Below are 25,538 nucleotides of genomic sequence, written 5' to 3' on the forward strand. Positions count from 1 at the left end.
CAGAATGGTATGCCTCGTCATTCCGCATATCGAAAAGCTCCGCCATTGCCCAGATGATGCAAAAAATCGCGCCAAACGCCCGTCTAGGCCGCCATTTGCCCCCGTCCCTCCGGCCCGTTTCTAGAAGGGTGATCCCGTCGCCATGATGCGCGCCCGCAGCGCCTCTATCTGCGCCCGGTCGCTCGGTGGCAAAGCCGCTATGGTTTCCGGCGACATTTGCATCACCTGCCGAATCAATGCCTGCTGGTCGAAAGGTACTTGGGGTTGAGCGGCAGGCTGCTGCATCGGCATCGGAGGTTGTTGATATGGATTGCCCACAGGGGGAGTGGGGACGTTCATCACACCACGACCAGGCTGCTGGGGCGGGTATCCCGGGAATGCCTGGGGTGGCATAGGTGTGGCAGCAGGTTGTGGCTGGGGTTCCGGTTGCGGGATGGTTGTCGTGTCCACGACCGAGGTGAGGAGAGACTGGTCGATCAATCCCAGAAGCAGCAACGCCTGGAATATGGCAAATGACAGCTGCGGGGCCTGTCTCAGCAGTTCGGTAGCCTTGGCCGGGTCGGTGGTAACCAGTCCCTTCATCTGCGAAAGTATGTCCAGCAATTGTGGAGGAGGCAGGGTTTGGAGCGTTTTGGAGATGGCGTCGGGACAGGTAAGGTTTGGCGGCACGTCGACACCCGGTGGCAAGGGAGGGAGCGTAGCGGAAGGCGGGGCGTCTTGGCCGTTGGATGCAGGCTGTGGTGGGTTGTAGTTCGCGGGGGCACTGTCGCCGGCGCCGTTGTCGTTGGAGTAATCAACCCTCAACTTGCGGCCCATGAGCTCGTAGTCGTTGAGGTTCCGCACGGCGGAGGCGGCATCTTCAGCATCAGAGAACTCGGCGAAACCAAAGCCCTTGGGTCTGCCCGAGTCTTTGTCGTAGACGAGGCGGAAGTTGAGGACCTGGCCGACGCGACTCAGGGTTTCGGTGATGAGCTCTTCGCTCACGCCTTTACGCAAGGTCAGAAGCGGCGCGTGCATGGCCAACTAAGCGTATGCGACTTACCATAGGGGATGTTGCCGATGAAGACGACCCTTCCGCCTTTCTCGGGAGGCATGCTGAAAGAGGCTGCGGACGCAGCGCGACAAAAGGTTCTTCGCTCGCGGGTGCGGACGGATGAAAGCAACTACAGCAAAGGTGCAGCTCAACAGAACAAGATTCGGCGCGCGGCTGGCGGGGTTTGGGTGGGCGGAGGAGCTTCGTGTCTGGCGCGGGAAGCTTTGGTTTCGAATGCGCGAGCTCGCGAGCTCCAAGCAAACTGCCCAGCAGTTGCGATATGGTCCGTGCTCTCGTCACCGCCCGGCGGCCCAGCTGGCCCAGCTCCGCTTTCTCCTCGGCAGTATCCACACCACCTTGCAACGCGACACATAGAAGCAGCATTGTTCGTGCCTGTGTGTACTACTGGCTCGAGCAAACAGCTCTTGTTCTGAACCCACTCACAGGCGACAGCGCATTTGTGTACCCCGTCGACTGCCTGGAGACGACTCAAGTGTTTGCGGCTCAGTCAAATCCTCCGCCACCTGACTACCTTAGTGCCCGCTGGCTTAGCCGTACCTTGCATCTATCTACATGCGCCATGGCGGGTTCTGGAAATGGCAGCGTCCTTTCAGATCTACCGCTGCAGCTTGGCGGAGCAGCTTGGCTACCGACATTGATCTACTCCGGGCCTTCCTCATCTAAGACGATGCCCGCACTCGACATTATCGATCCTGTGCCGGAGTGGAGCATGCGCTGCTGCCATGCGGTCAACATGTGGTGTACTGGAATGGCGTACATCACTGGCCTGCACCTCCGTTGGCGCCTAGGACTTCCGCTTGGGTACGTACGGCTAGGCGACAATCGGCCCTGTTGGGGCTATTAACGGCAGGAAGATCACTCTGGCAGGCAGGCCTCATACGTGCGGGTCGGTTATCCACCAGAGCAGACTCCTTTCGTAGCTTGCCGTCACACCGCATGCCACACGGCCTCGTTCAAGGACACGGCAAAGCGTGGACGGGGCAGCCGTCTCTGGCCGTCGGTGGCAAGCAGCCAATCAGCGCCAGTCGCGCTCAACAGGGCGCCGAGGAGCCTTACTCCCTGCGGAAAGTCCATCCGGCTCCGCAATCGACGACCACAAAATGCCCCATCCCCACTTTGCTTATCGCCCAGACAAGCGCGCTGTCAGCGGCCTCGGAACCCTGCCGTCTAGCCGTCGCACCCATCATATAAATCCTTGGACGTAGCTACTCGCTCTCCAGTTGTCTCATCCATCCGAGTAGCAGAGACACCCCGCCGCCATGTCTACCGAGTCTGTCTCGAGCTTACCCGTGCGGCCCGTCACCCAAGCGGCAGCCCATCCGCTAGCACCGCTCACCGGAGAGGAGATCAAGGCCGCCTCAGCCATCATCCAAGCTGCCTGGCCTCAAGGCACGAACCTGCACTTCAAGGCCGTGACGTTAGAGGAGCCTCCCAAGGCCCAAGTTGTTCCTTACTTGGACGCTGAGCACAGCGGAGCTCCGCGCCCCAACATCCGCCGAAAGGCCTTCATAAACTACTACATTCGCAATACGGTGCGTTTTTTTTTCCCTTTTCAGACTGCTGTGGGCGCGGGGGAGTCCTTTTTATTGGGTTTGTCTCAAAGCGCTGGCCATGCTGACACTCAACCAGAACAAGTATCACGAGGCCATAGTGGACCTCAGCGCCGGCAGCGTTGAAAGGAACGTCCGGTTAGGCCCCAATGTCCATGCGAACGGCGACGGTGATGAGATTGTCGTCATCGAGAAAACAGCCTTGGAGGACGCCGGCGTGCAGGCTGCGATTGCCAAACTGCAACTGCCCAAGGGCACAGTAGTGGTGATTGACCCCTGGATCTACGGTTCCGACGGTGTCAACGATGATGACCGCATGTATCAGTGCTTCATGTACATGCGGGATCCGCTCAACCCCAACGAGGCCGACTCCAACCATTACGCGCTACCCCTTCCCATTTCTCCCGTCATCAGCACCGAGACCATGACCGTCATTCGGATCGACATGTTGCCAACTGGCGTGGACGAGAAGATCAAGCCTCCAGGTCCTCTGAAGATCCATCCACCCAACGAGTACATCCCAGAAGCCCAGCCCAAGCTTCGCACAGACCTGAAGCCGCTAAGAGTGGTACAGCCCGAGGGCGCCTCATTCACCGTCACTCAGGAGGGCACATCATCCGTGATCGAATGGCAGAAGTGGAAGTTCCGAGTGGGCTTCAACCAGCGCGAGGGAATGGTGCTGTATGACGTGCGGTACGACAACCGATCGTTGTTCTACCGCATTTCGCTCTCCGACATGAACATCCCGTACGCAGACCCGCGCCACCCCTTCCACAAGAAATCAGCATTCGACCTGGGTGACGCAGGCGCGGGCATCATGGCGAACAACCTCCAGCTAGGCTGCGACTGTCTCGGCCACATCTACTATCTCTCCTCGGTGCTGTCCGACGACAAGGGCGACACGGTCGACATGCCCAACGTAGTCTGCGTCCACGAGCAGGACGCAGGAATCGGCTGGAAACATACAAACTACAGGACCGGCCGCGCCGCCGTGGTGCGCAACCGCGAGCTCGTGCTGCAGAGCATCATCACCGTCTCCAACTACGAATATATCCTCGCCTTCCAGTTCAACCAAGCCGGCGAGCTCGCCTACGAGGTCCGCGCCACCGGCATCCTCTCGACCCAGCCCATCGACGAAGGCCTCTCCGTCCCCTTCGGCACCGTCGTGCACCCCGGCGTCCTGGCCGTGCACCACCAACACATCTTCTCCCTCCGCATCGACCCCGCCCTCGAAGGCCACGCCAACCGCCTCGTCTACCAAGAAGCCCACCCCATGCCCCGCAGCGCCTTCAACCCGCACGGCACCGGCTACACCGTCACCGAAACCCCCCTCACCCGCACCGGCGGCTACGACCTCTCCACCTCGGCCAACCGCGTCTTCAAGATCGTCAACGCCGGCGTCCGCAACCCCGTCAACAACCAGCCCGTCGCCTACAAGATCCACGCGCCCCCCTTCCAAAAGATGCTGTCCGACGCCCAGTCCTTCAACCACGCCCGCGCCGAGTTCTCCGACCACAACATCTACCTCACCACGCACCGCGACGGCGAGCTCTACGCCGGCGGCCGCTACACCAACCAGTCGCGCGGCGGCACCGGCGTCCGCTCGTGGGCCAATCGCGCCGACCCCGCCCTCGACGCCGACATCGTCGTCTTCGTCCAGTTCGGCATCAACCACGTCCCCCGCATCGAGGACTTCCCCGTCATGCCCGTCGAGATCCTGAAGGTCGCACTGAAGCCCGTGAATTTCTTCGACAGGAACCCCGCCCTGGATGTGCCGCCGAGCGAGCAGGGCTTCAATCGCAGCACCAGCGCGCAGGAGAGGCATCAGCAGAGTGTCGGGACGGCGACGGTGGGGGCGGGCGGGAAGTTGGAGGCGGGGTCGTGCTGTGCGCCGGGGAGTAAGTTGTGAGAGTGGGTGGGGAATTGGTGGGGGAGGTGGTGATGGGATATATATATATATACATATAGGAGCGTCGAGACGCATCTTTTGTGCGTTGTTGCTGTCGTGGTGTTGGTCTCGACGAGCAGGTTATCTTTGCTCGGCAGGAAACTCTTGAGTAGAGAGAGATCTTTGCAATCTTTCACTCAACATTCTCCAGCATTCTCCCTCGTATGAAGCCTTTTTTTCGGGATGTGTAATCCGTATAAGAAAAGTAAAAATACTTGCCTTAATGCTATGATTCGTACCAGCTACGTCATGTGCTAAGTTGAATATTTCTTAAGAGCTCTAACTCTACTGGGTCGGGTTGGAACTTGACGATGTCGGACTGCAAAGCTGTGGTCCGTCTGGCCTAGGGCTGAACGCAAGCCGTGCGTTTCATCTCTATACTTCTACATAAGAGCTGCCTCACACTGTATGCAAAAGTTAACTAACCCGTCTACATCCATCTCACGTGGGGAGTGGGATTTTATATCTGAATGCATTCGTATATGCAGATTTAGTACTCACATCCACATCCGGATCTCTGCTTGACCGCCTAATGAAGAAGATGATATGTTTGGACCTACATCCACGTCGAAATATCTGCGCCGTCTACCCACGCAAACAATCGCCGTATATTAGTTCCTTTTCGCACACACCGTGGCTTCGACAGCAAAGTGAGGAGTAGCTCGAGCTGTTCGAAATGACTCCAAAAAAAAAAAAAGTCTATCGTGACGACGAGCCGAAGAGAGTGAGATGGTAAGGGTGGGGAAGTAAGACCCACCAAAAGATGGTAAAAGAAAATGTCTCGTTAACGAGAAAGGATCCCGTGCGGCTTTCTCTACCTCACATTCTGTGTACGTTCGAAGAGGCAGCTGCACACCCAAGGCTGAGACTCCATTCACATAGTCAATCTTTATGGATGCGTTCCCAAGTCGGACTAAAAATATAAAAAAAAAACAGATTGAGTATACCGAGTCCCAGTCAAGAACCAAGGTTAGCTACCGAGATGCGTATTTTACACGCACCTCTAATGTCGCAAGTTTGTGAGGGAGGATATCGAGTGCTACTGTTTCCTCCACATTCCATTCCTCAAAGGGCCAAACAAGCTGCAGAAGCATTCCCCCGGTCAAGATTCGGTGCGGCACCACAAAACACTGCAAACCAGTCACGGCAATGCAGGTGTCGTGAATCGAAAACACAATGATGTCAACCTCAACCGCTCAGTGCCAGTAAAAGGTGTCCAAGTAAGCTGGCGCGAGGCTGATTCGCCGAGGATGGAACCAGTCACAAGCCATTAAAGCACGCAAAAAGCAGATGAGGATACACAAGCATAAACGCACATGCGTCAAAGACGGCGCTAAAAAAAGAATGATAATCCCACGATAACCAAAGACTTCGACGGTACTGCCAATCAAACAGACCAGCGACCTCGTCTCCTCCCCGACACATGCAGCACGTGGCACCACTCAAAGCGAATCGCACAATTTTCCAAACGTATCCACAAAGAACACAGTATACATTAGTCTAACCAATAATAAAACCATATCTCCCCACTATAAGTCTAAGCAATCAACCCTCTCCAAAAAACAAAGATCCACATCAACGTCATCAATTCATGCAAAGCCTTAGCGAGAGTTAGAGAAAAAAAAAAACTGGCCAACGATGCAACGTCATCGAGAAGAAGATGGAAACAAAAATACAAGGCCATAGACAAACGACGGCGGCGGCGGCGAAGAAAAAGAAGGAGAAGAAGAGGGAAAGGCGGAGAAAGAAACAAAATTGTTCAAGTCCGAGAAAGAAGAAAAGATCCAAGTCATCCCTCCCGCAGAAGAAACAGCAGGATATCATTTCAATCTCATTCCGTTTCCCAATCATCCCTCATTCTCCATCCCCCCAGCAGCAGAAGAAGGCTCGGGGCCACCTGACCTTTATCATTCGCCAGACCCTCGTCCCGATGCTCGTCGTGAGAAAGTGATGAGAAGAGAAGGTAAGAAAGATGTGGTGGTAAGACCGTCGGTCCGGGGCGTATGTACTGGACCAAGAAAAAGATGGAATGAGAAGAAGAAAACAAATTGATTACATCGAACTCCCACCAAAAAAGAGGCTACCATCTTGTACTCCTGATTCTTGTTACTCTTGTTCGTGTATGTGCGTATGTGGCAAGGAGCTGCCGTGTATGGGCTGGATCATGAAATGCCGAATCAAAAGAGCGGGGGAAGGAGAAGAAAAAGAAGCAAGTCCTGGAGAAGGACAGGCATGAAAATGAAATACTTTTTTGTTTCTTCGTGACCAAATGAGTGAGTGAGCAAGTGTGCCTGGAGACCTTGCTTGACGTGCAAGGAAGAGAAAAAAAAAGAATATCAATATGCCAACCCTGTGCTACGGGAGAGCCCCCAGCAGTAGGAGAGAAAATTATCAAATCCGTTCGCCTTCTCTGCACGAAACACCTCGTTCTCTTGCCTAGGACAAGAGCATTACGCGCTACGGGAAGTAGACCCAGAAAACAAGGGAACGCTATTTGTTTGAATGACGCCAGGTGTCCCCCAATTTGCTTTTGATTTTTAGTGACCCGCCGTTTTGAACATGATGCCGTATCCAGAAGTGCTGGTGTATATTTTTCGTGTGGTTGTACAGGGTCTGTATCCTTCAGACCAGTCTTTTTTCTTCATACTTCGTTTCCGATTTCATATCCAGATCGACTCTTGAGAAACCTTCGAGTTGCTGGGGGTACTCGTGATACCACATCGACTGTTAGCGGTTTCGTGAGAGTTACGAGCTCTTCTCGCTCCCAACGCCTGCACCTAAGCCCGGGAAGACACCCCAAGCCCCTCCTTGCGAGGAGTTGGTCCCGCCAAGGCCGCTAGACAGCCTCTTCGCCTTCTTCTCCTTATCAGCAGCGGATTCTTCTTCTTCCATGTCGAACAGGCCCTGTTCTTGCTCCTCTTCAATGGGCTCACGGCCAATGCTGCTGCTGGAGATGGCGCGGTCCATACCGATTCCGGACCTCGAAGCTGCGGAGCCAAGACTGGAAGCTGAAGTCAACCGTCCAGACATGCCCGGGTGCTGTTTGTCTTCCGGACCTTCGGGCTTGGAGTCCACGACGAGAGATGAAAGGCGCGTACGCTGGAGCTGCTGACTGAGCGTGCTGATGCTGCTCTGGCGCGGCGGGCTCGCAAGACCGAATGGGCTGGCCTCACCGGTCGAAGGGGTCCTGCGATCTCCGATGGGACGGAGGGACGGGCTCGCGTTCGGGTTCAGGGAAGAACCACGGAGAGGGGAGCCCACATGGCCGAAAACGTTGGCGCCAGGGCTCGATGAGATCTCCTCGGCGGGCTTGTGTGTCCGGGAGAAAAGCGCGCCAAAACGGGAGGGAGAGGAACCCAAGGGTGAGCCGACCTTGGAATCGCCTGGAGTACCCAGGCCGGAAAGCGACTGACGGTGGTTGAACCCGTGTTCGTCTTCGCCAGCGCGGGAAAAGCGGCGCATCTTCTCCTGCGGGGTCAGCAACTCGTGGAGGCTGTTGGGGACCAAGTCCTCCTCGAATGCGAAGTTCTCATCCCACTCGTCCTGGCCAAAGCCCGGTCGCGTGCCCAAGCTCGCCGACATGACCTTCGGTCTCGCGAAGCGCTCCGAGTGCATGATGCGTCTGCCCATCATCGGCTCTTCCGTCGTGGGCGGGGATGATCCCAGGCCATTCCTCGCGAGCGCCTCATCCCCAAACGCAGAGCTGTGCAAGTTCCTCAATGTAGATGTCTCAAGCGCTTTGTTCTGATACGAAGACGGCGGGGAGGAGCCCTCGAAGCCGAAGCGCGAGGGGACGGATGCGGCGATGGGACCGTAGCGAGCCATGTGAGAAATTCCCTGGCTGTCGAAAGAAGCGGGGAGCGGGGCATCGAGGACGCTCAGGCCCTTCTGCACGGGCGACGTCGGGAGACGGCTGTCATTCGGCGGTGAACCGAAGTTGGAACCAGGGTTCGAGGAGAAGGTCTGGTCGATGGTGGGTATCATGTCGTGAAGATGTTTGCCCTGAGCGCCCAGGTAGGGCTCGTCGGAGGACATGTAGGGGTATTGCGGGCCGCCGGCCATGGCTTGCATGGTGAGCAGCGAGCTCTGGGTGGCGGGCGGGCGGCCGTAGGGATGCCTGCCCATTGCGAGGTTCGGGCCGTTGACGCGCCTGCCATCGGGGAGGATGTGTGCGAGAGCGCATTTTGCGCCGAACTTGCAGTTGCCCTGGGGGTTGTGTCAGCTCGCGGCGTCGGGGACGGGCGCATCGGGGGAGCAGCGGGGGCGGGCAGACCTTCTGGAAGTACTTGCACGGGGCCGTCTCGGTGGCCAGGTCGTTGGTGTGCAGGAAGGGACAGGCCTTGCCGGCCTGGCACACGCCCTGGCGGTAGAATTTGCACGGGACGTGGGCAGTGCCTTTGAGCTCAGTGGGATCAGTGCTAGTGGTCTTGGGCGGGTGCTTCCGGTGAGGCAGGCGCTCACTCTTGCTGTTGGGCGGGCTGCGAGGCCCGTCGAAGCCGCTCATGCCGCGCACATGGCCCTGCTGGCCGTTGGAAACGCGGTGTTGTATGGGCACGCCCTGCTGGCTGGTGGGGCTCTGGACCTGGCCGTTGCTCTGGGAGCCGCTGAAGTCGCGCGAGTGGCGGTTCGAGACGCGGGCGCCGTTGGCGGCGGGCTGGGGCGGGAATTGGGGCGCGAGGGCGGGCATGCTGGGGTTAGGGAGCGGCGGCGGGGTATCGTGGGTTGGGCTCTGCGGAGTCGGGGAGAAGAGGGCCTGCGGAGGAGCAGGCTGGGGCTGGCTCTCGGTGGTCATGGTGGCGGCGGTGTCGTGGCCCGGCGGCGGTGGGCGAGGCTGCAGCTCAGTCCGACGTGGTCGAGCGAGCGAGTTGGGACCGGGACGGAGACTGGTCTGGCGCTGGCTCTGGTTCTCTGGCTTGGGCGGCGGGACGATGGCCGTCGCGATGCTCGCTTACGCTGCAACCAGGACCAAGACCGGTGACGGGCGCTGTGATCAGAGCTGCTATCAACGCTCGCCCTGCACCTGAAAGCCGCGTCTTCAGCGCTGCGGCTGCGGCAGTGCATCGCCCAGATATGCGTGCCGCCCGCCCGTCACGAGGCGCGACAGGCAGCAAGTCACCCAAGTCACGCAAGCCGGCCGCGCGCACGCGTCTTCGCAGCAGCTATGAGCTCATGTCCCATGTCTCACTCGCCCGCCCTCGACAGCACTCCCCGTCCCGCGCCTCCCCCACGCTGCTCGTGGGCCAACCGAGCCCCCGTCATGCGCCCGCTGACCGGGGTACTGCGCCGTCCCTTGCTCGCGCTGTGGCGCCGCCCTGGCCTCAAGCCGCATCGAGATCGGGCCCTGCCGCCCGAACACCGCGTGCCTTCAAACCTTACTTGCAGGCCCACCGTCGCCCGCCCTTCGAGCCTGAGCCTTCTGACCGCTGCCCTGCCTATAGCTGTGCTTTGTTGGGTCGTGTCAACCGTCAGCTGGCGTGGTGGGTGCCGCTGCTTCGGTAGGTACACTCGAATCCAAACCACACCATCACACGCTACTCCAAATAGACGAGCCTCTATCGCGCCGACTATGCCTTTGCGCGCTTGTCCTCGTGACCAACTGCATCCGCGTGTTCCTGAAGAACATCGGCCTGTGGTTAGCTGGTGTCACTTAGCCCCCTAGCATGCCATCAGGCACCTTTCGCCGTGCGCCGTTCCGTCATGTCCCGCGTGATGGATTTGTGGGGTCTATCAGTATATACTAGTGTCTAGAAGCTCCAAAAAACCTCAGCAGCTTTGAAGAGACTCTCGGTACCCATGCGGGTCACAATTGAACGTTTTACGACAATACCTCGCACGCACAATCTTCACGTCAGAAGGGCTGTCATGGACATGAGTTTTTTTTTTTGAGACCAGTGCAGCTATTGATTTGTTACTCACGAGGAGCACAAAGTTTCAGCTACGTACACGAAGGCCCGGTACCCTCCAGGTGCGCTTTGGCATGCAAACGAGTGGAGTGAGAAAAGCAAAAGCAACAGAAACTTCACCCCGATCTTTCTTCAGATGTCCTGGCCCCGAATCAAGCCGGCTGCGAGACTGTTGTCAGTCCAGCCCAACTGCAGGTCATCCATAAAGAACACCCTATCTTCGTCCGGGTCGTTCCAATAGTATGCCTTGATGCGGATCGAAGACAAGTCCGTGTAGTCTCCGCCTTCGGAAGAGAAGTCCACCTTGGTCAACTCGCATTTGCATTCCTCGTCCTCTGTCGCCTCCGAGCAGGGAGCCATGCCAAAGGTCGAAATCGCGTGAAGCTTTTCCTCCTTGGTTTCGGGGATCCAACGGAGTCCGGAGACCTCGAGAGTGCAGTTGAGCGGCTCCGGCGCATTATCCTGGGAAATAGGGCCCTTTTCGCAAGAGAAGGATCCGCCATAAGCGTTGAAATGGAAGGCCGAGTTGATAACACGGTTGCCGCCGGGGCCGATGCCACCATTTGGAAGCGAGCCATTTTCATGCGAGTCTCTTGTCATGTTGGGCATGTACATGGCCAAGTACGGGGGCGAGGCAGGACTGACTGCATCATAATCCGGCGGGACGTAGACGAAACCCTCGTTGAAGCGTAGATGGTGATCCGTGCTGTTGATGCCAACATACGGGTCCGAAGCGTTGACCAAGATGCCATGATCCTCATCAAACTATGTGTAGTAAGTTCACGGTACACAATGGGGATTCAGGGTAGACACTGACATCGATAGTGAAGTTACCACAATCGCAACCCTCACCGCAAAGCGCACTAGCGGTAGCCATCGGGCGTGTGGTGGAACTGGCATTGGCGTGCTTGGAGAATGTGGTGAGAGTTGAAATTGCGCCGTTGGCTGTTGCGGTCCTCGGCTCGATCACCGAAGAAAGACCTACCGACGTTGTGGCATTGCGAGCCAAGGTGACCGTGACGGTTCGAGTTGACGGCTGAATGGAGTGAGAAAAAGGGGTTGTCGGGACTTCACCAGTGACTACAATGACTCCAGTGCGATTTCCAGAGCTCTGAGGGCCCGGAGTGTGTGTTGAAGAGTTCCATCCATGAGAGCTCCAGCCATTATATGAAGATGCATCCGAGCTAGCATGCGTTGATACGGTAGCCTTGGACGATGCGGGAGCTTTTGAGGGTGATCCCGTCTCCAAAGAGTCATCAGAGGTAGTTGACGTGCCAAGGAACACAGTCGAGTAAGTAGTAGCAATGATGACCGTTGTCGGTTCCTCGCTGTCTGTGACCCACACCGTGGCTGTCAAGGGGGCCTCCGAGGGAGCGGGGTCCGTCGCGGTGAGATACTGTGTGCCAGTGACCCAAACCTCAGTAGTCGTTTCCTCGCTCGGGGCAACAGTAAACGTAGAGTGACCAGGAATGATGGTGATAGAGTCCGTGGGGCCGGGCGCTCCACACGGCCAAAGGGTGGAGGTGCCTGACACAACCTGGACAAGTTCGCCACCAGTGGGGCAAGAGAATCCCGAGGGGACAGGTGCGGCAGAATCCGGGTAGTGAGTGGAAGCTGGGTGAGTAGTGAAGGCCGGATGGGAAGCAGAAACCGAGGACGAGGTGCAACCGAGAAGAGCAGTCACAGTGACAGTGGGACCCGTGACCGTGGCAGTCCAACCAGGGACGGTGACGCTGATGAAGCGGTCCACAGTCACGGTAGTCGTGCTAGCAGTGGATACGATGGTCCTAATACAGCATGGTAAGAGATGAAATGGCAGTGGGGGGATCTGAGGAAAGAGATTTTCAGGTGGAAGATCTTAGAGTGAAGTGGGCGCGGAAATCAGCAAATACGGTAAACTCAGAGAACATAGGCAACGTGAGACTGAGAAATGAAGGGAGAATGGCACGTACTCCTGGGCGATGGCCGGCAGGATGGACGCCAGGAAGGCGAGCCACGCGTAGACGAGCGTCATGGTGCACTTGACGAGTGAGTTCGGATGCGAAGCAGTGGGGTGTGAGGTGAAAGAAAGGAAGAGGTGTGACGACGTAGAATGTGCGCCGAAGGTTGAATGAGTGTGTTGTGCGCCGCGGGCAAAGAACGAAGGAGTGTGTGTGGTGGAGAAAGAAAGAAGAGGAGAGTAGTGGACGAAGAGATGAGTCCCTATGCTCGGCGGCGGGCGCTAGGATGAAGTAAGCGTGTCCGGCCCGTGGATCAACCGCCTGCTCCCTGTCGCGTATGGCTCTGATTGGCTGAAGGCGGAGTCCGCACGGTCCACCATCCGTTTTGCTCAGCCCAAAAAAGCAAGCGCGACGTCATAGGCATCGGACGCGTAAAGCTACGGTCGGCTGCAGCCTCGTCAGCGACCTGACTACGTCGGCAACAGTAATTGGCGTTCTGAAACATCCAGTGGCGCGATATGCAGGGAAAGGACGATCACCGCAGTCAATCTCCAAGCCATAAGCCATGCAGGTACCCTCTGCCAGTGCAGCCAGCCGGATCCACAGCAGCAAAATGGAACCCTGGTCTGTGGGTAGACTGACAGCCATGCAGGGCGGTCCACCCATCTTTGATCGTGTCACGCCAGCGCGGGTAAGGCAGCATAGCATTGACGCTGTGTTACCATGGCTGGAGCTGTGAGTATGCTGTAAAAACTGGCACGAGACGACGGTGGCTTACCATCATCTTCCGAAAGCTTGGACATAGACGACAATATGCCGTACGGGTTTCACTCACCTTCTTTGAGTTTTAGGAACGGCAATGGCTCTCAGATATTCTGCTACCAAAAACCAAAAAAAAAAAACCAAAGTCAAGATTCATGAATCAAAAGCAACCCACACAATCTGCAACCTCTAGGTACAAACACAAGCAAATTTTCCGAAAAAAAAAACAAAAACAAAGCAAGATCATCAGAGAGCATGGGAAAAGCAATTTCAACCCCCATCCCCCACCGCATCCCACACACACCAACAAAAACCCCAGCACACGCGCCCGACCAACCCCATTCACTCAACCTTATGCAGCACCAACCAAACCGGCGGCCTCCCGAACCCCCTCCCCCTCTTCTCCGTCCACCCCTGCTTGCTCAGCGTCTCCCCCGCCCTCTCATCCTTATACTGAATCGTACTCCCCTTATACCACCTGCCATTCCCCCCCTCCGTCACCTCGCTCACCGCCCACGCGTCCTCGCCCTTGCCCAGATACTCCAACAGCTGCTTCACCGTCCACCCCACATCCGCATCCCAGATGTTGAACCCGCCCATCTTCTGCGCCGGCACCACCACCCCCCGCCGCGCGCCGTCCTTCCACGGCCCGATGTCCGTCTTGCGGAAGATGTGCAGCCGCGTCTGCTTCGGGTTGTAGATCATGCCGACGCCCGCGCGCGCCCCGGTGCGCCGGTGGTGGTGCCCGCCGATCACTTTCGGCGTCGCTGCGTTGTCGTCGCCGTCGTCGCCGCCGTTGTCGTCACCGCCGCCACCGGTACCACCGCCGCCGCCGCCACCACCCTCCTGCTCCGCGCCCCACTGCCACCCGCCGCGCCCACTGCCACCACCAAACCCCGGGTCCATCCACGCGGGCGGCATCCGTGGCGGCGGGCCGCCATGCGCGACGTGAGGCGGGAAGAAACCAGGGGGAGGATGATGGCCGGCGTGCGGCGGCGGCATGCCGAAGCCCGGGTGGGTGGGCGCGTGGCCGGGGAAGAACGGGGGAGCTCCTCCTGGGGGATCTGGGGGACCGCCGGGGAACAGGGCGGGAGGGGGCCCGTGGAGGAAGCCCGGGGGGACGCCGCCGAGGGTGGGATCGGGGAAGTAGTCGGGCGGGGGCTGGTAGCCGCCGTAGGCGCCGGACCAGCCGTGGGGAGGGAAGTGGGACATTTCTTTTTTTTTTCTTGGTTTTTTTTTTGGGGTGGTGGGGGGTGTTTGTTGTTGTTGTTGGTGGTGGTGGTGGTGTTGTTGTTGTTTTTGGTGTCAAGGGGGAGGGGTTGAAGAGGAGGTGGGTGGGCTCCTTGGAAGGATGGCTTTGTGGAAGCCTGGAAGTGTGGTGCTTGAGGATGTCGTGGCTTGCTTTTGGCTTGCTTGACACGGAGGGGCAATGGTCAAAGTGGATGGAGAAGAGGTGGGAGTGTTTGAAAGGAGGGGGTAGGTCTTTTATGCTGTTCGAATTCAGATTCAGCTGTGGGCAGGAGACCGAAGCATAAACTTGTTGGCATGGTGGTCATAAGCTGTGTGGCGTGTACTCCTTTGTACTAAACAGCTATGATGGGTTACGAAAGAACAATGCTGATCCAGAGGAGCAATCGCAAGACCATTTGGTCTCTGTTGGCAGTCGGGTCATTCGAATTCGCTGGCAGATCGTTTTCTGTTCCCCTTGTTTGTTGGCCGGGATTGTATGGAGACAGGTTTGAAGACAATCATGTGTTCGTGAGAAACAACATGTACGTGGATGACCAGTACTCATAGTGTATGATCAAGAGTTTTGCAAAGAAACAAAGGAGTATACACCACGGGGAACTCACATAGACGCGAATTCCCTCAAGAAGGCCGGCAGGGGGATCTTGTGGGCGTAAAAGTTGTGCAAACACACGGGCTTCCAGTAAAGCGGCACCGGGCAGCACACCACAAAGATATCAAATGACAAGGAACGTGGAACGAAGATATTGGATATCTTAAATCTTCATTAGTTAACGACATTGACGAATATAGAGCAACCGATCACTCGCCCAAATGTCCATTCATACAAGCTTTTCCTTAACCCCCGGCCACAACGGCCAAGCCTTCGTAAATCTTCCTCTTGACGGCGTAAAAAGTACCGTCGGGCCGCCCCGGCCCCATGACGCCGAACCCACTGCTCTCCACCTCGATCTTGCCTGTCCCACTCTTTCTGACAACCACCGAGCCGTTGATGAGGAGTGTACCTTCACCGCGGAACTCCGCCGCAAAGCCTGACGATTGCATGATCTTCCGTAGGTCCGCAAGTCGCAGGTCGCCCACATGCAAAGGCTGGGCGACGGAGCGCGTCGCAGCGGCCATGCTCGCCGGTACGATGTCGAGAATGGGCGTTATGTTGACCTGCTTGTTCCCCTCGCTCTGGTCCGATACTTCTTGACTGTCGCCCTTGGAACCCTTGACCTTCTTCTTGATGCCGCCATCTCCCGTTGCCGAGTCGTCTTCCTCTGGAAGGAGCGCTTCCAAACGCCCAGTGATCGCAACGACCCCAAGACCCTTCACGTTCTGCCAACGCAGACGACGAACGATACTTTGACTGAGTTTAACCGTCCAGGCATTCGTGTCGACGCTTGCGTCAACCGTGACACCGACCGTTGGTGTGAAAACGTCGACTGCGCTCTCTGTTGTATCAGCAGTCGCTGCTTCAATCAGCTTCCGGCAATCTGCTGCCAGTGCCAGCGTCTCCTCCTGCTCGCCACCAACGAGAATGAGCTTGCGCGGACGGATCATGGGTATCAGCAGCTGCAGACTTCTCTTGTCGTGCAGGCCCGAGAAATCCACAAACGCGATCCTGCACTCAAGTCGCACAGTCTCCTGCGTGAAGATGATCTTGGATGGGCCTGCAACAACCTCCTCAGAGGCCTCGTCTTCAGACTCCCCAGAATCCTCGTTTTCAGCCTGCTCATCATTGGTCACACTGCCTTGCACTGAGCCATCCTGTTGTCTGCGACGTTTCGTCGTGCCGTTCGCCGCCTGCCGTTTGCCCGAACCGGGCTTGCCTGTCTGCTCGTCCCACTTGCGCTTCTGGCCAACGGCCGCATCTTTCTGCACGGCGCCGTTCCGCATGTCCTGGCCATCCACCTCGTCGCGCTCCTCCGCGCGGAGGTATTCCTCAGGGCGGATGAGGTCTCCGAACTCATCTCCGCGCCTTCTCTTCGCAACGTAAGGGAACATCTTTTCTCTGCCCTTTTTGCCTCGAGTGTCGTAATCGTGAACGTTCTTGCGGCGCAGCAGGATGTTGATGCCCAGTTCTGCATCGCTGAGCCCCAGCTTTTGTCGAGCGTGCGTCATGGCTGCCGAAATGTTCAACGACTTTCCCTGGTGTTCGGTATCTGATTCTTCCGAGGACTCTGAGGAGGACGACGAGCGGTCGTCGATGACGTCTGCTGCTGTCTCCAAGGAAGTTGCGCCGTCAGGCTGTAGAGTGTTGTGCAGTTGACGCTGCTGTGCGAGATAATGCTGGTACAACGGGACCTCGTTGCCTTCGAGCGGTGTTGCCTGAGGCACATCCACAGTCGCCTCGGCACCGCCAGCTCTTTGCACGGCAGCATCTTCGCCAGCCTCGGAGGACTTGGTGGCGCCGCTTCGTTCGGCCCAAAGTTCCCAAAGCAATCTGCCGAGGCCTTTCTTCAAGTCTGAGGGCTGCGCCACCCTTTCAGTCAAAACGACAAGGTTCCGGCTGTCTGCGGCGAGGTTGCGCAAAGCTTCTTTGGAAAAGCCCCATTCCAACGAGACGTCGCTTGCCAAGATGACCTTCGGGCCGTTCGTGGAAAGCATGCGACTGACCTGGGATTTGCGTTCTAGAAGCCTCACATTTCTGAAGTCAAATGGAGCGTTGGCCTTCTTTGCATCATCCTTGCCGTCCTTTGACCTGCCCTGTTGATTCCTGGTACGTTTGACATCGTCCCCGCCCTGCCCGCTGCTGGCCACTTCGAACTCGCGCACGATGCCCTCGTCCATCCACTCCAGCATGCTTCGCGCGTACCGCATTGTTGCGCCACATGTACGGCTGGTAAGATATAAAGGAGCATTCCCAAGCGCGTGAGGCTCGGCCGACCAGGCACTCTCTAGCAGATAGGCCAACTCCAAGATGCGGGCACTCGAGTCAGAAGGAATCAGCACGGAGCCTCCATTGGACACAGTTTCCTTGATCATGTTGAGCAGCAGTTCGTCTCGTTTCTGTCTGCCGCCAGCCAGAGCGATGCGTTCCGCACCTCTGCTGCTGCAGATCATGGCGGTTGGTCGCCGCAACTGCTCGATGACCTCGGCGCCGCCGGCACCAGAGCCACCCAGCCAAGCGGCGCCGGAAAGAACATGCTCTCTAGCCTGGTTCCAGTCTACCGCGTAGACGACCGACTCCATGCCATGCTGGATATGCCATATTGTGCCGCCCAAGGTATGTCCGGCGCTGTAAGCGGTTATGGTGAGGCCATTGAGAGGCGGGGAGAAGGGCGAAGGCAGGGGTTGATGGGGTTGAGAGTATTTGAGTGGATTGATGAGCGAGAAATAATGTGCGATCTCCTCGGTGGAGGGAGGTTGGAGGAGGATGTTGGGGTGGCTGCCGCCTTGAAGGGCCGGGAAGGAGTAGGCCGAGTCGGATAGGGCAGCTTCCGGGATGATGGAGGATGCGAGAGGGCTCGACGAGTAGAGGTCCTGGAGGAGAGTCCGGCCTAGGGATATAACGGGAGTGGTGGCGTAGACGGGAACGCGGGCGAATAGAGGGAAGTGTTTGCAACAATGAGCGAATGCACCAAGGTGGGCGGTCGTTGCGTGAGTGAGAAGAATGACCGAGAGAGTCGGGATTTGCCTGTAGGCGGGCGGGTCAGCATCGATTTGAATCTACCAACAAAGCAGCGGCGGTGTCTGGGTGGAGCATGCGTCTGTACCTCTCAAGCTCCTTGAGCTTCTCAGCATTGAAACCCTCGTCCCAGCCGACATCTATGAGGATCTTGATGCCACCATCGAGCTCGAGCAGGGACTGCGATGCGGCTGAGGTCGACTGCGCGCCCAGCAGGGGAGTGAAGTTGAACATGGCTGCAGCGCGAGGTATGCGCGGGCACGAGGGCGCGAACTATCATGCAACGGGCATAGCAAGACGGGCGACGACGATGATGGAAGGGGTGCTGGCAAGGCTACTGCTACAGGTGCTGGTGGCCGCGGCGCGCGCGTGCTGATGGTGACGGCACGCTGGCTTTGGTGTCGTAGCTGCACGTCGCTCGCCCGCGACCGCGTTTCTTGCTGGCCCGTGCCCGCCCAGCCTTGCAAACGAGGCAAACACCGTCGTGCCCGCCCTCCATTTCGGGAATAGCGTGTCGTCAAAGTATGGGCGCGATGTCATTCTTTGACCGTCCTCTAATTCAACCTCTCCTCCTCTGATTATTGTTGCTCGCCTCCCTCATGCAAGGCCAATTGATCCCATACAGGCCGCGCGCTGCGTCCGGTTTCACCCAGAATATCACCTGGACATCGTGCACTCCTGCTTAACTCCGGCCACCGACACCGTCGATCATTCCGGAGCTTACACCCGCATATGAACGTCCATGAAGTCTGACGTGGGCTGTCCACCGCTGGGGTTCCGCCAGATAAGCGATCTTTCATAGTTGGCGTCAAGCTTCGCTGTGGCTGGCAAAGTCCCCTATGGCCTGTCATGGATCTCGGCCCTTGGCCTACTACAGGTCAAGCTGCCGATCACCATGCCCATGGACTTCGCTCCTCTGAAGAAGGCACGAGTATTCTGCCGTCACTCGCTAAACATTACCCGATGGTCAGCACCCACGCCACTTGGCCCCATTCCGCCTGCTCAGACTTGGTGACTGCTGCATTGGAGACGGCCTGACGCGAGCCGGTAACGCTTTCCGGCGGCACGCACAGGGGCTAGTTCCAGACCCGCCTGTTTGGTGTGGTACAGCCAGCACAGCCAAAACGACACCGCCAGCCGTTGCCGATACTGCATGCGATCGCGACGATTGTACCTCGTACTCCTGGATCTATCGCCGAACGAGATGGCGTCGTGGTACGTGCCGGCTTACTATTCCCGCAGCTTACAACACGAACGGCCACTCCGTCCGTCGGCGTCCTCCTGGAGGCCCTGGCTAAGCCTCAAGCATGGCAGGGTGAAGGCCGGTACGGCATCTCCCACTGTCCTACCGTGAGCTAGATGCCGCCACGGTCGACCATGCCGCATCCCGTGTCGCAGCTCTTGCCAATCTCTCACCGGCCATGCTGCCGCCTGCGAACGCTCCTGAGCCGGCATGCTACAGGTCACATCCTGCCGTCCGTCTGCCTCGACCATTTTGGACCATCCCTGCAGAAGGCATATCTGGGGCCTCATTCTCGAGCCCCGGTGTGCTGCACCTCATGCATGCTGCATGGGAAGTCAATCATACATAGACATCAAACACTCCGCACGTTGGCCCTGCCAAGCCCCGGGCGCATGGCATGGGAGCGCCTGGGAGCGCCTGGGACGTTCGGTAGGCCAGCCGAGCGAGGTGTGGCTGGAGGCAGCAAGGCAGCAAGTCAGCACCGGCAGTCAGCCCCAGCCCAGGGCAAGAGCCGTTTTTGTGCAACCTTTCGCTTGAATCTGGAGGCTGCAAGGAGTCTTCGGCTAGCAACACGCCCACACGTCCTCCAAGCCGTGCCACTCGCACAGCGCTTTGACAGAGGTTGTGCGCGGCGCAAGTGTTCGCCGCTTGGAGCGGAGCATGCTCCGACGCCCACCCCGGCCCAGGGACAACGAGCATCTGCAACCTGAGGTCACAACCATGGCTCCGTTTCGAATGTGCGGCCGGCGCCCACGTGCGGAGACGGCCTCTCTGCAGCGGAGTTGCCCCTTCGGTCCGCAGCTGCTCACGTCCCTGCGGATGGACGTGCAACCTCGCTTTGAAAGCGGCGCGCCACCAATGGAGCGGCATCGCCGGGCACTGTTTCGAGCAGATGCACTAGGGAGGGCGGCACGGAGGCTCTCTTCTGGAATCTCTCAGCGGGCGAAGTGGTGGGGAAGCACTCTACGCATGTGATATGTCTCTGACAATTATCGCCACAAGCGGCCGGGTCGACTTAGTCTGGGTCGGCAGCCTGTTTCTGTTCTTCCTGGAGCGATCCAGGCCGCTTGAAGCCGGGCGTCAATGGGCTACGCTCGCACTAATAAATAGCAGCGTGCAAGAGGCAGGACGAGTGGCTTGCGATGCTCGGACCGGCCGCGTGTCAGGCGACTGCGCTTTCACAATCCCATCACACGCCAGGGCGCCCAAGATAGTCGGGCGATGGGGTTCATGTACAGCATCTGCTCAGCCCCCCCACACTGGTGGATTTAGGGCTGCAGTTTGCGGTAAGCAGCGGCGCAAAGAAGCAGCAGGCGGGGGCGGTGATTGGCAGCGGCCGTGACGCTACCGGAGGGCTACCGGAGGGCTACCGGAGGGCTGCCACGACCGGAGGGTTACACACGATCTGGCGAGTGCTCGGCGGGGAGTGCCGGGCTGTGACGCGGTGCGGTGCCGTGCCGTGCGCTGGTGGGATCCCCGGGATCTGCGGCGAGGCGCGGGTGGTTGCTGCGGGCGCGCGTCAACGACGTTGCGGTGCGCTTAAGGGCGGGCCACGGGCGGATGTGGTGGCCGTCGCGAGGTCAAGGGACTCGGGCTGGCCCTGACGGCTCACGCCGGGCAAGGATGTGCGTGGCGCGCTGAGCAATGCTCGCGGCGTCTGATCAGCGCGCGGCGGAAAGTTGGCCGGGATGCAGGCGGGTACGCGACGTTAGCCAAAGTCAATGTGCCGCAGCGAGGATCGGCCCTTTTCGACGGCGCCGCTCTCGACTCTCGACTCTCGATGCCCGCGCGCTCCGGCGCTGCTGCAGCGCTGCATCAACCACCGCGCCCCCGGCCGCTCCACCCGCACCCACGCACCCACCGGCCCAGCGTTGGGCGAGCGCTGCTCCCTGGCCGCTGCCCTGAGATCGCAAAGATTGGCGATGCCAGCAGGAAAATGCCCTCGTATACCCGCGAACCCCACACCCGCGCCACCAGCCAGCAGACCAAGATTGCTCTCCCGGCCAGCCTAGCCGCTTCCATCCCACGGGCTCCCTGCCCGCCAAACACCGCCCCCGCCTCTGTTTCGCCCGCCCATTTATCACTGGCCGCTGATCCGCTCGCGGTAAGCAGCCTGCCGACTCGCGCCCTCGCTCCTCGCTCACGCTCAGTCAGCCCGCCCTCCATCACACTCCAAGCCCTCTACATAATCCGGTGCTCGCCGTCCGCGCGCCCCAAAGCCCCAGCTCCCGCCGTCGCCAGGTGACGCGCCTGAGGGAGCTCGCCCAAACCTGCTCGCCCGCTCTCCTGCTCCAGAAGCCCTGCCAGCGAGCACCCGTCTGATGCCAACGCCCCGCCGCTCCGCCCTCCAATCCTCCTCCAGAACATGGCTGCCGAAATGTTTGGCCCCCAGCCCGTCTCCTACGGCGCCCGCTTCAGCATCAGCTCCTCGTCGTCCAGCCAGGCCTCGCCCTCGTCCAGCGAATCCCCCCGGACCACCCCCAGCGTAATAGACTTCCAGTATCTCCCGGACCCCAACTCAATCGACGGCATCGTCCCCAAGATCGAGGAGCTGGACGACGACGATGACACGTCCAAGATCTCCCCCATCACCAACGAATCCGTGCCCTCCCCGGACCGCATTGTCGTGAAGCGCCCGCGAGGCAGGCCGCGGAAGCACCCCATCGCACAGCCCGCCTCCATCACCAAGCCCCCCAAGGGCCGCTCCAAAACCGGCTGTATAACGTGCAGGCGGAGGAAGAAGAAGTGTGACGAGACTAAACCGGCTTGTAAGGATCCCGCCTGATAGCTGTGGCACGGACCACGCGTCTAATCTGAACGCAGGCTTGCATTGCCAGAAGAACAACGTCCACTGCGAGGGCTACCCGCCCAAAGAGTTCTGGAAGAGCGGAAGGCAGAGGTCCATCGGTACGGTGTGCAGACCACGGTTGACGAGGCCGCCTGCTGACGATTTGCAACAGTTACCCGCAGACATAGCTCCGTGTCCGTGAACTTGCCCGTGCTCATCGACGGAATTGAGACCGACATTGACCGCAAGTTCCTGGACCACTTCCACTTCAACGTCAGCCGCGTGCTCAGCCTGTTCGACGACGTTGGAGGCAACCCCTTCACCAAGATCCTGATCCCCATGGCCATCAGGCATCGTGGCTTGATGCATTCGCTGCTGTGCCTTGCCGGCTCCCACGTTTTGTTACGCGAGAAAAAGCCCGAGTACGAGCACAGGCAGGCCTACCATTTCGATAACGCCATCCGGAATCTCCGAACGGACGAAAACATGCAGCGGAGATTCTCCGGAGACGACACCGCCGTTATCGATGACCCGACGGTCGCACAGACGCTGATCCTCTGCCTCAAGTCCGTTACTGCGGGCGAGACCGACGGTTCCTATCGCGCTCACATGGATGCCGCGAGACATCTGATCCAGAACCAAGAGTCTCCCAACAAGGAATTCCAAGCCTTCCTGGTCGAGTTCTTCGTCTACCATGACGTCGCCAATTCCGTGACCGCCACCGACCGGAGAAGTATTCTCATGATGGATGACTTCCACCTCCCAGAATACATGATCCAACCCGAGGCGGCCACCCTTCTCGGCGTCGTGGACGGCCTGTTCCGGATAATTTCCAACATCAGGAAATTGCGCGACAAGATCAGAGCGAAGAAGGTGCAAGGCGTCAACCCGCCCGTAGATTACGAGATTCTCAACGATGCCGTTTCCATCGACCAGGATCTGCGCGAGTGGAAGTGCCAACAAGATGACGAATACCGCTACTACACGTCCATGCTCTACCAAGCATGCACCTGGATCTACCTCCACCGGACCATCAAGCCTTCCAAGCCGGACCCCGCGCTGCACGAGGCCGTGGACAAGGGACTCGAATACCTGGACAAACTGCCACCGACGTCGAATACGCAAAGCGTCCTCCTCATGCCGTTGTTCCTCTTGGGCTGTGCTGCATTCGAGCAGCATCAACGCACCCCCATCAGCGAGGGCCTTGACAAGCTGCAAGACTACTCCAACCTCGGCAACATCAAGTACGCACGCGAGGTCGTGCACACGGTATGGGAGATGATGGATTCCGGCAACGAGGACTCGTGGGATTGGGAGACCATCATCGTCAACAAGGGTTGGGATTTCCTGATCACTTGATGCACCCTTTGCCTCTCGGTTGACCGGCGAGGGCGGGGTGTCTTCACACCCCGGACGGGGGAGTTCGGTGTTACTTTCCATTCTCGGAGCCCCTCGTCCGGCTCGTCGTTATCACCATCGTCATTTCCCCTACCCTTCGCAAACTAGCGTCTCGAGGCTTTTTTGTTCCCCCTTCTTTCTCGCATCATTATCACGTGGTTATCATGTTATCGGTTCGGTCGGATTGGGCGGGCGCGCGCGCGTTGCAACGTTTTTTGTTTCCGGCTTTTATCCTGGAATTTCTGTTACAAATGGGAGGTGGTAGGGCGGGAAATCCTGGCGTTCTATACCACCGAGAGTCTCGCCGGTGCGAGGTTGCATGCGGGCGGGGGTTTCTGTTGTTTTGTCTGGCTGCTTGAATACCACCATCGTCGGGTAAGGATGGAGATTCGTCGGTTTTTTTTTTGTTTTCGCTTTTCCTTTTCACACACACATGCATACGGTCTTGATGGGTTTGGCAACGTGCTCGGGTCGGTGTTTCCCCCGACTATTTCCTTCTTGCTTTGGGGTCGGTTCGCAAAACCCGCCTACAGGCAGCAGCACATACGGTCTTCTTTGCATTTCTGGGCGGAGTCGTCGGACAAATATTACATTACCCCCGATTCGGTTGCTGATACAAAGCATCGGGGGGGTGGGATGGGGATTTTCATCCAATGGGCGGCTTTACAGTGTTTCTGTTCGGGTTACTCGGGGGAGGGGGCAGGCTTGATGCCGCGATAGCAGTTGTGGATGGGAAGAAGCAGCAGAGGAAGAACAGAGTACAAAAAGAAAATCGTTTCGTTCCCCGTCCACCGATCGAATCCCAGCGACTGACTGTTGTCTGTTTGTTTTGCGCCTTTTCCTTTCGTTTTCCCTACATTTTGTCCCTTGGCTCCCTACCTACTACTCTGTTTTGATTGCGCTGGGCGCATGCATCGACCTGTAATCGCTTCCTTTTTTGACCCCTCCCCTGGCGTCTACCATGCTTTTCTGTAACACGTACATGCTCCCCACAGACACACACACAGTCTGTGAAGGACGGCGAGCGGACGAACGAAAGGACAAACACCCATCGTCGAGTCGCGGACAGCACACCGAGAAGGCAGCAGCACCTACTACCCAGCCCAAGGAGCATGAAGCAGACATACATACATACATCATCGAACCGCGAAACCAATAATAATACATGATCTTTCTCCTCTGCGCAGTAGTTCCACGGACTCACTAACTAGCACATACACATACACACACAACACTCCGCAAGCCGACAGAAATAAACAAATAAAAAAGGTCAGCAGCAGGGGGATGTTCCAGAAGCCAGAAGAAAGAAAGAAAAAACCCCCGCGACTGACCGACCGACCGACCGACCGACTGATCAAATTAACCCTGAAATAACAACATGCTTTATCGCTTTTCACCTAGGTAGTAAGTAGGTAGGCACTTTCGCGCAAGCAAGTTACCCGAGTCTAAAGTTTTAGGGGGGGGGGGAGGGGGGAGCAAGGGCGGGATCGATGTGTGGGATGGACGGATGTGGGATGGGGTAGGTATGTTGGGGAACCTTCCCCCCCTACCCCCCGCTCCCTGGCGAATTTTTGTTTTTTGTTTTTTTTTTGGCGTTGTTGATCGTCTGTGTAGCTACTGGTAGTTCTTTTCGCCTTCTTGCTTGATTTGCGATTGCTTTGGGGGAGAGGGGACAGGGATGGCTGATGAGTGAAGCTGGCTGACCAAACGAGCAAGCCGGTCGGTCGGTCGGTCAGCCGCGCGCGCGCGGTGCGTGCCGTGGGCGGCGGCTGGCCGGCTGGCCGGCGCTGGTCATCAGCCCGCGGGAGGCGGCAGCAGCAGGAGCAGGAGCAGGAGCAGGAGCAGCAGCAGATGATGATGTGCTGCGGTACAGTGCGGTGCGCTGCGGTGCGCTGCTTCTTCTTTGCTTTTTTTTTGGTCTTTCTTTCACTCTCTCTCTTCCTGTTTTTCTCTCTCTCTCTCTCTCTCTTTCTCTCTCTCGACAAGCAGGCTCATGGGGTAGTGCTACATACATACATGAAATACCACAACATACGAACTACGTACATACATGCATGCACACACGCATACCTACATACATAAAGAAAAGCA

At 58.1% G+C, this 25,538-nt stretch overlaps 7 protein-coding genes across 7 annotated transcripts; 2 read left to right on the plus strand and 5 right to left on the minus strand.

Annotated features, from left to right (window-relative positions):
- Positions 1-120: 120 nt before the first annotated feature.
- Positions 121-1,094, minus strand: BKCO1_6800040 (rna recognition motif containing protein; the record flags this gene model as incomplete). The annotated part of the gene is made up of 2 exons (XM_020278414.1): positions 121-986; positions 1,043-1,094. 2 exons carry the CDS (start codon positions 1,092-1,094, stop codon positions 121-123), a joined length of 918 nt encoding a protein of 305 aa, XP_020126263.1.
- Positions 1,095-2,313: 1,219 nt separating this feature from the next.
- On the plus strand, positions 2,314-4,513 carry BKCO1_6800041 (primary-amine oxidase; the record flags this gene model as incomplete). The annotated part of the gene is made up of 2 exons (XM_020278415.1): positions 2,314-2,586; positions 2,684-4,513. 2 exons carry the CDS (start codon positions 2,314-2,316, stop codon positions 4,511-4,513), a joined length of 2,103 nt encoding a protein of 700 aa, XP_020126262.1.
- Positions 4,514-7,297: 2,784 nt separating this feature from the next.
- Positions 7,298-9,344, minus strand: BKCO1_6800042 (spindle poison sensitivity protein scp3; the record flags this gene model as incomplete). The annotated part of the gene is made up of 2 exons (XM_020278416.1): positions 7,298-8,758; positions 8,826-9,344. 2 exons carry the CDS (start codon positions 9,342-9,344, stop codon positions 7,298-7,300), a joined length of 1,980 nt encoding a protein of 659 aa, XP_020126265.1.
- Positions 9,345-10,587: 1,243 nt separating this feature from the next.
- BKCO1_6800043 (epiglycanin precursor) lies at positions 10,588-12,469 on the minus strand (the record flags this gene model as incomplete). The annotated part of the gene is made up of 3 exons (XM_020278417.1): positions 10,588-11,220; positions 11,273-12,242; positions 12,408-12,469. 3 exons carry the CDS (start codon positions 12,467-12,469, stop codon positions 10,588-10,590), a joined length of 1,665 nt encoding a protein of 554 aa, XP_020126264.1.
- A 1,030-nt stretch (positions 12,470-13,499) lies between these two features.
- On the minus strand, positions 13,500-14,369 carry BKCO1_6800044 (uncharacterized protein; the record flags this gene model as incomplete). Its single annotated transcript, XM_020278418.1, has 1 exon — positions 13,500-14,369. The coding sequence occupies one exon, from the start codon at positions 14,367-14,369 to the stop codon at positions 13,500-13,502; it is 870 nt and encodes a 289-aa protein (XP_020126267.1).
- An 873-nt stretch (positions 14,370-15,242) lies between these two features.
- Positions 15,243-18,252, minus strand: BKCO1_6800045 (rna-metabolising metallo-beta-lactamase; the record flags this gene model as incomplete). The annotated part of the gene is made up of 2 exons (XM_020278419.1): positions 15,243-18,027; positions 18,107-18,252. The coding sequence occupies 2 exons, from the start codon at positions 18,250-18,252 to the stop codon at positions 15,243-15,245; spliced, it is 2,931 nt and encodes a 976-aa protein (XP_020126266.1).
- Positions 18,253-21,626: 3,374 nt separating this feature from the next.
- Positions 21,627-23,408, plus strand: BKCO1_6800046 (c6 transcription factor; the record flags this gene model as incomplete). Its single annotated transcript, XM_020278420.1, has 3 exons — positions 21,627-22,029; positions 22,085-22,168; positions 22,222-23,408. 3 exons carry the CDS (start codon positions 21,627-21,629, stop codon positions 23,406-23,408), a joined length of 1,674 nt encoding a protein of 557 aa, XP_020126285.1.
- Positions 23,409-25,538: the final 2,130 nt, after the last annotated feature.

The sequence above is a fragment of the Diplodia corticola genome (genome assembly GCF_001883845.1).
Source record: "Diplodia corticola strain CBS 112549 chromosome Unknown scaffold68, whole genome shotgun sequence".
NCBI classification, from domain to species: Eukaryota; Fungi; Ascomycota; class Dothideomycetes; order Botryosphaeriales; family Botryosphaeriaceae; genus Diplodia; species Diplodia corticola.